The following is a 12,790-nucleotide window of genomic DNA, read 5'->3' as shown; positions in this document are numbered from 1 at the left end:
ACGGTGGTGAACCTCCAACTCACGGATCACCTGGAAAGAAACAATTTGCTATTCCCTTCCCAATTCGGCTTTTGTAAATTTTTCAATACCGAAACTCTACTTATCTCCATTACAGACACCCTCCTCACCGGATTAGATAAGGGCCAAACTTTCATCCTTGCTCTACTTCACATTTCATCAGCTTTTGACACCATCAACCATAACATCTTACTAGATAGACTCTCAGAAATAGGCATCAAGGGAATAGCCCTTAACTGGTTTAAATCTTACCTCCACAATCAAAGTTACAAGGTTAATATTGGCTGCAAAGAATCTAACCCCATAAACCTCACACGTGGCGTGCCCCAAGGTTCTTCCCTCTCCCCCACTCTGTTCAATATCTACCTCCTGCCCCTCTGCAAACTCCTCGCTGATTTAGGCCTTACTCATTACATATACACAGACGATGTCTAAATCGTCATCCCAGTTACAGAATCACTCCCCAAATCCCTTAAGATCTGGGATAACTGCCTAGCCTCAATTAATCACCTCCTCACCAGCCTCAAACTCGCTCTCAACACAACCAAAACAGAACTACTTGTTATCTCACCAGACCATCACAACAGTCCTCAACCTGACTCACCAACAGCCAAGGTCCAACAGGTCAGAGACCTAGGAGTCACTTTAGACAATCACCTAAACCTAAAAAAATTTATAAACGCTACCACGAAAGAATGTTTCCATAAACTATACATTCTAAAAAAACTAAGACCACTCCTCCATCCCTATGATTTTTGCTCAGTTCTCCAGGCCTTACTTTTCACCAAGATTGATTATTGCAACACCCTTCTCCTAGGCCTCCCTGCTACCTTGATCAAGCCACTCCAAATGCTTCAGAACACGGTGGCCAGAATCCTCACCAACTCCCGTAGAAGAGATCACATTACCCCCATACTCATGGACCTTCACTGGCTCCCTATATGCTTTAGAATCCTTCACAAGTCTCTTACTATCATCCATAAAACCCTGCACAACCCAGACATCCATTGGCTGAATAACTCCCTGCAATATCACACATGGAATAGACCCACGAGAACGGCGTATAAAGGAACCCTCTTCATTCCCCCCCCCCCCCCCCCAACTCTTTCATCACACAGCCACGAGAGAACGGGCCCTCTCCATTGCTAGACCAACTATTTGGAACTCAATGCTCGCCCACCTGCACCAAGAACACTGTACTCAAACATTTAAAAAAAAAAACCTTAAAACTTGGCTTTTCTCACAAGCCTTCACCTAACCCCACAGCCCCCAGATCTCAGCCCCCACCCACTGCTCCTTCCATGGGTACTGCTATATTTTAAGCTACTGCTCTACGATACATATTGTACATACTGTAATATAATAGTCATATATTGTTATAATTCTTATACAATTGTACATTTTTTGTTACCAATGCTTTCCGGATACTTGACTCTGCTATTCTAGCCTTCTCCCCTAGTTCAGTTCCCTTATGTTTTATGTAACTGCGCATTTCTTTAGTTAATGGTTTCCCCAGTTCTAAGTAAACCGATGTGATATATGCTTGAATGTCGGTATATAAAAGTTTTAAATAAATAAATAAATTTGTGAGGGATCTCCCTCCCCCCAAAAATAATGGAATGAAAGATTAAACAAAATTTTTACTTCTTCTTACCATTAATTAACACTTAAAAAATATGATTTTTTTCAACCCTTTGTTGTATAAAGTTAATATATTACATTCTATTGCAGTGGTTCTTTCCTATTTTTCTTTATCTTTTTTGAACATGTTTTGACATTTCTGCCATTTTATGTATCTTGTTTTTCCATTACCATTTATTTATCTTATCTTTACATTTTATTGAATTAACTACCCTTGGCACTGGAACTCCTTTCCTCTTCCACCCCCACACTAATACCTAAAAGTTCATGAAGCCCCAAATTAAAACTCCTTGTCCTCACCCCAAACCCTCCATTGTCAAAAGGCCCCAACTGTCCCCCAAATGTTATCTAGTAAGCTTCACCCCCCTGGGTGCCAACCCTATTTCCCAACTGGCAGATCCTGTCTGAACAAGTAATTTCTTCCATCCCCAGAACATCCTCTTACCATTCTTATTTAGAAACCTCCAGATCATAATGGGGTAGGATTGATTCCCAGTTGCTGCTGCTTCACTGTCACCACCATTTGAAATGGGCCTGCTGACCAAAGTCTCTCCTTTACCCCACTACCTCTCATCAATGTAGGATCTGATAGTTCTGTAAAACTATAGTGTGTTTTTATGTCACTTAAATGTTTTAGATGTTATATTTTCATTGACATAGACTAGACTTGCATGTTGCTAAATATGAATGTTAACTGCTATAGAGCATAATTCTGTGCATGTGTTTGTTTATGGCTAGCTGAAGAAGCAAAACTTATGATTTTACAGATCACTGTAAGAGTTTTCTACTTAGTCTGTGGGATATCTGAATGTTTGGGTAAGTTATTTCAGTAATTTTCCTAATCACAGCTCACCAAAATAGTTTAATCTGACTGTTGCATGAATTATGCAATGTTAGACATATATAATAAAAATGTAATGCAAAGCATAACATGTATCACCTAATAAGGCTAATATACCAATTACAAATATATTAACATGCAAACAGAAATTATGCTATTACTATAAAACAAAAAACAAATCATAAGACTAAGGTTATTATGTACATTTCTCTTTCTTTACTCTGTCAAACCTGGTCCACAGGGAACAAAACTGTCATATATTAATAACATTCTAGCCAATATCCAAAGCCATTAAGCTGAATAGCTCACGAGTTATCTAGCTAAATGGCGAGATTTGAATATTCTCCTTATTTATTTGGCCACTTAACCACTTAACCAACTATAGCTAGCAAAAGAATATAGCTATAGCCACACAAGCTTGGATAATTTTAAACCTAACCAGCAATATTCAAACAATAACCAGTTAGATATAAAGTTATCCAGTTAAAGGAAGTTAGTAAACTTTCACAGGGATATTTCATAGGATGTTTATCCCCAAGGATTTCTGGGATAACTTATCCAGCTAACTTTTAGCTGGATAAGTTATCCATGTTAGGCTTTTTAAAATATTGGTATCATTATTATTTAACTGCATATAAAACAACAATAAACATAAATTGTGATGGTATCAGCAATGTTACCGAATGTGTCAGTCTTTAATGTAATACTTTATTTTTAAGCAATAGTATATTTCTTTTACTTACCGTTGCCATATCAATGGAAGCTGTGGCTTCATCCATAATAAGGATGCTGCTCTTACGAACAAATGCTCTGGCCAAGCAGAAAAGCTGCCTTTGTCCCACACTGAAATTTTCTCCACCTTCTGTTACTACAGCATCTGTAAGAGTTGGATGATATAATTTCCTTGCAAATACTCTTCTGTTTATTCATTATGTAAAGCACCTTGGGCTTTTGGAAGGGGTAATTCATAGGGAGCCTGATTTTGTAACAGCACTTTGGGATGAAATCCACATGTACAAAGCACGATTGGACTTCAACAATAATTTTCAAAGTGTAAGTCCTCTATGAAAATTAGTGCGTACATGTGACAGCAGCAACAAATTGTCAAAATAGCAGCAAGAAAGACATGAGGACCGAAAGCATTTTGAGAGGCACAAAGCAGCTACCACAGAGACAAAAACACCTCATAGCTCCAAATGAAGGGAAAAGGGCAGCCAAATTGATAAAAATCCTTAGGCAGTGAGAAGCCAGAGGAAATCCCTAGAGGAGGCAGCATTTCATTTCTGTATGACATTATTAGAGAAAGGGGCTGGATGTACAGGCTTGGAGTTGGTCTTCCCCATTGCTGTGTCTAATATCAGCTTTGTCTCTATCATTTACCTCCGCCACCTCCTCACTGACTTGGGATGTGCAGCCTCCAAAATTTATTATTTTTTTCTTTCGTTCTTGGGGTTTTCATTTCCATGATTGTTTTGAATAATGCATATTTTGTTTATCTCCATTCCAGAAGTGAAGAACATTTTTAAAAAATCCCCCAAAACAATAAAAAAAAAGAAAAGAAAGAGAGCATCTCCAGGCTCCAGTGAATAGCTTCCCCCTCCCAAAAATGTCACAGGGCCAAGAACCACTCCGGCCCCTAGTTACCCCGTCTGTAGGGGTCCATTATGGTCACTTACCTTCTGCCCCTAGCTCCTCTGTCTTTCAATGTTTCCAGTCAGCCCTGAGACCACTCCAGCGCCAAAGTGTGACATTGAATGGCATGCCCTCAGGACCAGCTGGAACCATTTTCTTATTTGGCTACATGTTTGTACAGCCTTAGGAGAAAATGGCACTGGCCAGCCCTTAGATGTTACTATTTTACTTAACAATATGGTGCTGGGGCAGGGCCAACCAGCATCATTGAATTACAGAGGAGCTAGGGGCAGGAGGTGAGTGGGTATCCCTTGGGCCCCCCCATAGAAAGATGGAACCTATGGACAAGGTAAGTGGGGATCTGGAGTGTTTCCCAGCCCCAAAATTCTTTTTTTGTGAGGGTGAGGGGGCGCACATGTGGGGGAGGGGGGATAGGAGGACCTAATACTTCAGCCCCGTGAAAACTCAAGAGGCTTTGGAAAACTCTCCAGGCTGACGCGGGAAGTTTTTATTTTCTTTTTGCATTTTCAAAATGAAACATATGTAAACCAATGAAATTCTGTTGATTTTTCTTCCATTTCATTTTGAAAACTTTATGAAATGAAATAGGAAATGTTGTTGACATTTCCTAATTCATTTCAAATAAATGCACATCCTTGTTATTGATTAGAGGTTCCAAATATTCTACAGCTAGTAGCTCTTCAATATCCTATAATTCAGGAAATCCAGAACAGGATTCTATTGAATCAGTTTTTGCAAATATTACCTCCATTGTCAGAAGCACTGATCATGGAGGAGTGTGATCTTGGTTTTGGGTGCTTCACTTCTGCTGCCCCATACCTTTTCCTGTGGTATAATCTATCAAAGGCAAGATACTGGATGAGACTATTAGTCTATAAGAACCATAAGGTGAGGGAGTTTGAAGAAAAAATAAAAGCGGGCATGAACCATTAAAGATAACTGGGTAAGGTCTGTGTAAAGCATGAGATTGCTATGGAAAGATCAAGAGTTTGAAAGTACATTAAGAGAAGGGAATTTGGAAAGAATATCAAAGACAGCCAGACCAGAGGAGGAACCACGAAAAGGTATAAAGAATGATTTGGAGTAGCAGTAGCAATGGCACTGGAAATTAAAATCACAAACAGTAGGTGTAGAACAATGCATCAAGAAGAGTGGCAACAAGGCCTCAATAGAAAGCTGAGGCAAGAAGAAGATTGGCATCAAAAGCCCATGGTACCAAGAAGAACAAAGTGGTACCAAGGGTGGTATGTAAGGTCCAAGGGTCCATGAGTGGTGCAGGAAGTATGCAAAGCATTGGATTGCCATGGGAAGTCCAAGAGTCAGCAAGTACCATAACAGAAAAACTACGAACACAACATAGCAGAGAAGAAACCATCTGAAGTGAACTATCTGCAATCCAATAGGTTGCTGGACCCAAGACAGCTTGGATTCACCAGGGGAAGGTCTTGTCAGATAAATCTGATTGATTTTTTTGATTTGGTGACTAGAAAATTGGATCAAGGAAGAGCATTCTATATTGTTTAATTGGATATCAGCAAACCTTTTGATACGGTCTCACATAGGAGGCTCGTGAATAAAATGAGAAGCTTGGGACTTGGCACCAAGGTGGTGGAGTGGACTACAAACTAGGGATGTGCAGAGCAAAAGTTTATGTTCATAAGTCCATAAGTCGAAAGGGGGTCCCATTTGCGGTCAATATGGACATATGGAGAATTCCATAAGTTGAGTCTATGTCCATACGTGCAAATAAAAATTTAAACCCCTCACCCTCCTTAATCCCCCCCTCAAGACTTACCAAAACTCCCTGGTGGTACAGCAGGGAGTCAGGACGCCATTTCTGAACTCCTTTGCCCCCCCCAAGCTGGCCAAAAGTGCCGTTTGGGTCCAACGAGGGGTCCGGGAGCGGAACTGCGATGGACCACGTGACGTCGGCATCACGTCGGAGTGACGCGGACTTCACGTGATTCCCCGCGCGTCAGCTCCCGGACCCTCACAGAACTATTGGCCAGCTTGGGGAGTTGTGGTAAGTCTTGGGGGGGGGATTAAGGAGGGTGAGGGGTTTAAATTTTTATTTAGATCAACAATCGCGATTTCCAACGTATTCAACATAGCTATGTTGAATAAGTTGGAAATCCGATCGTTTACGCCTCATCACTTTTTTAAGTTAAAAAAAAAATAAGTTGCGTTTTACATTTAAGTTTAAAACGAATGCACACCCCTAGTACAGGCCAGCTTCGAATTTGCGAAACAGAGATGATTGCCTGAGTATGAAGGAATCATGTGCTGATCCCGGAAACCTGGACATTACTGAGAGGATCCACATTCCAGCATCACACACCACTTGCACGTTGAGGGAGTGGAACTGCTTTCTGTTGCAGTAGGCTGCCTCCAGGCGACGGGGTGGAATGATGGCCACATGAGTGCAGTCAATAGCTCCAATGACATTCAGAAAGTGGGCAATGGCATAGAAACCATGCTTGAGGTCCATCAGGTCCTGTCTGTTGCATGGAAAACTTATGTATCGAGGCATGTGGTCTATAACTGCTTCAATGACCTGGTCCAGACACCGTGAAAAGGTGCTCTGTGACATCCCACCCACAACAGCTACTGTGGATTGGAAGGAGCCACTTGCTATGAAGTGCAGGGCGGCCAAGAGTTTGGTGAGGCTGGGGACAGCACAGCTCTTTCGGGTTCGAGGGTCAAGAGCACCTCGTATGTCTTCGTATATTTGCAGGATGGCAAGAGAGCTGAGGCGATACCTGGTGATCACAATGTCCTCTGGCATACCCAGCAATGAGGTTCGTGGAAGATAGATCTGCTGCCTGTACCTGCGGCGACGTCGACCCACGACATAGCATCTGCGTTGGGCCTGCTCAGCCATGGAGTGGGAATGTGTAGATAGTGTTGGGAATGTGTAGATGGTGTTGGGAACATAGACCTACTAAGAACAAGCCTTTTTATTGGGTAGGAATAGCTTTGTAGGTGTATGGGGATTGGTTATATTCATTTTCGCTCACTGCGATAATATCGCGCAGCGATACAGCCTATTGCAATTGAAAAAGGTGTAGTTATTGGCCGCGTTAGGAGCCGCGCTAACAACGCAGCCGTTTTGCGGTTTGCGGTAAGTCCACCCTACTTTACATTTGTCCTGCCCCAACTCCTCCCCCTGAATACTAAATTTAAAATTTGCATTCGCAGACCGCAATAACAGCTGTTAGCGTGGTGTGCGATATTATCGCGCGTGATACGGCCGTATCACGTGCGATAAGTCCTTAGAAAATAACCCCCTCTATTTGTTAACTGGTTTGAAATATTTACTCTTTTTATGACTATGATTTTACTATTATGATTTATGTTTTATATTTCTTGCTTTTATTTTTTAATATTTTATGAAGAATGGTAATGTTTCTGTTTTTCCATTGTTGCTCCCCTTATAGAGGCTGGCTTGATATGGGTTCCAGTTCATTTCTTCTTAGCATGTTTCTAATTATACTTTCTGGTCTCTTTATTCTGTATTTGGTCAGGGTCTCTTTGTGTTCTCTGTGTGTGACTGAGGTGAGGTATTCTGCTACCATATAATTTATCTGTAGTGATGTACTGCAGTCTGATTTGTTCTAGTTTCCTAATACGAAGTGTATTGGTGCTCTAGGGCCTAATGTAATATGTGCAGTGTTACCTTTACATAGATAAGGTTGTTACTGTTTAAGTGCTGGCAATTAAGGTTGTTTTGGTATGGATGGTTACCATTATATATTGTAATGGTAATTCCATTTATTCATGGCTTTCTGAGGGCCAAGCCCACACCCAGCACACATTACAAGAAATGCAATTCCATAGGAGTTCCAAGTGTCATTTTTGCAGAATTTTCTGGTTGGTAACCACAGCAGTGCATGATAATATGCATATTGTAAGTGATATACTGCCTCAGAAGACTGTACTTTTGAATGTTCTTTTCCATGTAAAATCTGTTATAAATGCATAATTGAATTGTGTGTGTGCGTCTGTAGAGGGTGTGTTTTTATGTGTGTGTGTGTGTTTGTGTGTGTGTGCAAGGCTTAGGTTTTGCTAATACCCTTCCCATAACCATAGGTTCCATTGGGGGGGGGGGGGGTGTCAGTTTTTAAAAGTATAGATTGCTGGAAGGAGCTGGGCTTCTTTGATGGGCACAGGACAGAGACTGAATGATGCGGGGATGGGGGGCAGCACAGTAATTGTTTACACAGAGCAGCTTAAAAGCTAGCACCAGCCCTGTGCTCAGGCCACTCCTTCACCATTTTTTGTTATTATTATTTGCGGCATAACACTGCCCACTGCAGCCTCCATTTTCATTGCGTCAGCAGGAAGCATTGGACCTTCCTCTTTGGTCACCTCAGGTATTTATTTATTTTCTTTCTGGGCACCCTATTATACCAGGAGGTGGTTCCCTCAGGATGGTACAAATCTGTCAGCACGGTAGAAGTGGACCAAAGAAGACGGCAGCAGAAATTTAGACAGAACTGATCCCCCCACTTTGATCAGCCATGCCCATTGGCTCAGACACATCTTTTCACATGGGTGAGACTTAGAAAAAAGGGGGAGGGAAACAGTACTGTTACGCGTGCCATCCGCGGCAGACCCGCAACACAGCCCCCTCAACTTTCCACAAGGACACCAGCCTCTGGTTCCTACTCGCTAGTGGCGGTGGGCCGCCAGCTCTGACCTCGGGTCTCCTCCAGTGCCTCCGGCTCTGCCACAGACCCCAGCATTCCAGGTCATGATGCTACTGCTCAGCGTGGCCCGTGGAGAGACGCCACTACTCACGCCGCACCCATCCCTAGGTGCACGCGAATCGCTGATCCTTATGTAGAGACCGCAGAGGGAACCTGGCCGCGGCCCCAGATGATGGAGTTGTTGATCTTATATTGGATTTTTTTGTACTTTTTTACTTTCGACTCTATGTGTTGATTTTTTGATTTTATATGTAAACCGTAGAGATAGAAACTTGTTTTCTGTGCAACGGTATAGAAAAACTGTATAAATAAATAAAATAAATAAAACTTCATAGTATTTAAGCTCAGGCCTTGCTCCATAGCATTGCCTTTGCAACAGGTCTCCTCGCTGGTCGAGTACTCGTTGCTGGTAAGAGATTCATCTCTACTCTACGTTCCTGATCCTCGTTGTTCCTGGTTCCCGTTTCTTTGTTCTTGCCCTGCCTATGCTTCGGATTGATTACATGGACTTTGACTTTGCTTTGCCTGACTACGCTACAGCCTATCTTCAGACCCAGACCTCCACGTTGCCTGACCACGTATTGTCTATATCCAGACCCTGACCTTCGCTTTGTCCGACTACGCTATTGACTTCTCCATGATCAGACCTCAGCTTCAATTGACTACGCTATTGACTATCTCCGTGATCAGACCGCAGCATCACTTGCCACAGCCCCTGGATTGCCGCCGGCCCTGACTCAAGCCTACCATTGGATGCTCTTCTTCTGCCTACTCCTTGGACGTGGACTTATCAGTCTTCGGTCTACTTTTGCTCGAGTGCCCTCAGTCTGCCTTTGTTTCATTGGTGCCTGAGTTTCCAGAACCTTACCCAGTCCAGAGTAGGACTGCACCATCCCTCACTGTTGCGTTCGTGTCTCTTCTCGCCCCTCGCTCCACCCTCTCTACCTTGGGAGCAACTCCCTTCAGCTCTGACAGACAGATGCAGCCGCGGCTTCTCCCTGCCTCTTGGTCCTGGTGTCCCCGGGCTGGCTTGACGCTATGGATCCGCCATGTTCCTGATGATGTAAGGGCATGCGCGTGTGCGCGCTCCAGACTTTGTACCAGCAAGGGCGCGAACCTCGGGGGCGTCCCCCCATAGTGACATCATCCATTTGCACTTTAAAAGGTCTTTGTTTGCTAACCTCTAATGAGTTAGCAAGGAACTCCAACAGGACTTGCTTCGGCAGTCCATGATACTTGCAACAATTATCTGAGTCAGGGAGGGGAATCCTTCTCCACTGCTCGGCCTTTTCAAACTCACCAGGAGTACCCGCTCCACGGGGGCTCCGTTCTCTCTTCTTGATTTCAGAATGCCAAGACGGGATCCGGTACTCGCTACTCGAGGGCCTACGTCCCTGGATACTCAGAAGACTCCTCATTGCCTGGAAGCGATCGTGGACATGAACACAGTGAGTTCTATTGTACATAGGAATCGGTACTTGCTCCATGAGGTCCTACATTCCTATAGCTCTGAAGACTCCCTTCCGTCCAAGACATTATCGCAAGTACAGAGATCGAGAGTTACATTGGCAAGATTGCAGATAGGAACCAGTACTTGCTCTACGAGGGCCCATGTTCCTACAATCTTTTACAGACTCTCTTCTACTCTAGAAGCAATTTCATATACAGCTATTGTGAGTTCTTATTACAGACTGTTTAAAGGAACCAGTGCTCGCCTACAGCTCCCGTTCCTGAATATACTGAAGACTCTCTGTGGCATAGAGACCATTGCAGACATCTATTATTGTGAGTGTACCATATTGTATCCAGTATACCGTCTACTCACTACATCTAGTCTCTCTCTATAGCTCAGCGACCCAGAGATTATATTCCAGTATTTATTTATTTATTTATTTAAAAACATTTCTATACCGTCTGTTCACAGGCAAATAGCTGACCAAAGGACTTCAGCCCTACTGGACGCATCAACTCACTACTGCCACCACTGGTGGTCCAGCTTCCAGTCTAATAAAGAACTATTGTGTTTCTTTCATATTCTAGCCTAGCCGGTGGTTCCTCTCAGGATCTCATCCTGGGGGCGCTGTCATCTGCCATCAGCCCAAGGATTCACCATTTCCTCCAAGTGGTCATTCCTTACACTACTATCACTCTGTGGGAGCTAACCACTACCGACCACTAACACCGCTTACGGAAGTATTATATAGATAGCTACCTTCTCTTTCCATGGGACTTGCCAGCAGCCTATATATAACAGATTGCTACTCTGTAGCAGATGCATGATAGATTGCTATCTCAGTAGCGAAGTACAATATACCTATTGTTAGCTCCTCTCCTCAGAAGAGTATCATTGAACAGATTGCCAACTCCTCTTCCCTGGAGAGTTGATCCATAACAGATTGCTACCTCCTTCCATACAGGAGCATTTAACAGCAGTTCGCTAATAGATCCACAGATAGCTAACTCCTCCCCTCTGGAGGAGCAGATCATGACAGATTGCTACTCCTCCCCCTTTCAGGAGAAAAGCAGAAGAGATTGCTAACTCCACCCTCCTGGCGAGGTGAGCGCTAACAGATTGCTAACTCCTCCCCTCTGGAGGAGGAGAGCGTAACACTCGCCTGCTGTCTCTGGGCTGAACCAACTTCTTTTGCTATTCTATCTCGAGGCCCACCTAAGTCCTGCTGGCCCCGGCACCCAAAGGCTCAACCCGTGGGGAACGAAAGCTGGTATAGGTGAAGCTTCAGCGGCCTCTGCCTATCAGCCCACCTGCCGATGGTGGGGACCCATAGGTCCTTACTTACGGGTTGCGTCAACCCCACCTCAGCCCAAGGGTCCACCTCCGACGCAACAGGTTGCAAAGGCAATGGACTCGGTGGAGCCTTGTGCCCTCCAGGCCATCCCAGGCCTGGCATCCAAGGTACAAGAACAGCAGCAGTTCCTTGAGGCATTGGCCTCCTCCATGGATTGTCTTCACGCCCAGCTTGATGCCCTCACTAATAATCCAGCTTCTACTCTGGCTCCTCCTCACCCAGAGCCATCTCTATCTATGCTCTGAGCCTTGTTGGCCCTACCAGTACCCCCGTGTTTCAACAGTGACTCCAGACTCTACAGAGGTTTCATTAACAAATGCTATATGCAATTCATTCTGCAGCTCTCCATCTTCCAGGATGAACTGCCCAAAGTCACCTTCATCTTATCCCAACTCGAAGGGAAGGCACTGGCTTGGTCTTCCCCCCTGTGGGAACACTCAAATTCCTTGCTAAAGGAACTGTCTCAGTTTGTGGCTGTGCTTCAATGGACCTTCGATGAACCCAGGTGGCATGCCATGGCAAGCAGCAGCGTACTACATCTCCGTCAAGGTCAAAGAAGTCTCTGACTATACCATCGAGTTTCGGACTTTGGCTACTGAGCTCGCCTGGCAGGAAGACTGTCTACGAGCTATCTACCTGGATGGACTTACCTCACAGCTGAAGGATGAGCTGGCTGCAAGACAGCTCCCTTCCTCTCATGAGGACCTTATAGACTTGACAGGCCGAATCGACCACCTTCTCCAAGAGTATCACCGGGAGAGTCGGATGCCCAAAAAGCCTTCTCGGATTCGGTCCTGTTCACCACCGACCACCAACCCTGCCCCAAGCAGGGACACTATGGTGGCTAAGACGGAAGAGCCCATGCAGTTGGGTCGTGGGCGGCTGACACCGGAAGAGTGCTTCCAGTGGAGACAAACTCAGGCCAGGAAAATTCCTGGCCTGAGTTTAATAGGGGTCCTGAACTTGGGCACAACCTCTCTGGCCCCTCAGTTATCGGTACCAATTACCTTGATCTGGGATTCCCGGTCCTTTCCAGTTCTTGCTCTGGTAGATTCCAGAGCAGGAGGTAATTTCATTCTCAATGACCTTGTCCAGCTCCTGGGTATAAAGACCCACTTGCT

At 44.3% G+C, this 12,790-nt stretch overlaps 1 protein-coding gene across 2 annotated transcripts in view; it reads right to left on the bottom strand.

Annotated features, from left to right (window-relative positions):
• ABCC9 (ATP binding cassette subfamily C member 9) overlaps positions 1-12,790 on the bottom strand; it is a 976,112-nt gene that overhangs the window by 48,236 nt on the left and 915,086 nt on the right. For both annotated transcript variants that reach the window (XM_029600177.1, XM_029600176.1), the window contains exon 36: positions 3,244-3,377. In XM_029600177.1, coding sequence (XP_029456037.1) covers positions 3,244-3,377 — 134 coding nt within the window. The remainder of the gene's footprint in view (positions 1-3,243; positions 3,378-12,790) is intronic.

The sequence above is a fragment of the Rhinatrema bivittatum genome, chromosome 4 (genome assembly GCF_901001135.1).
Source record: "Rhinatrema bivittatum chromosome 4, aRhiBiv1.1, whole genome shotgun sequence".
NCBI classification, from domain to species: Eukaryota; Metazoa; Chordata; class Amphibia; order Gymnophiona; family Rhinatrematidae; genus Rhinatrema; species Rhinatrema bivittatum.
Note: the sequence above shows the minus strand (reverse complement) of the source record. Positions and strands in the feature narration are given on the sequence as shown.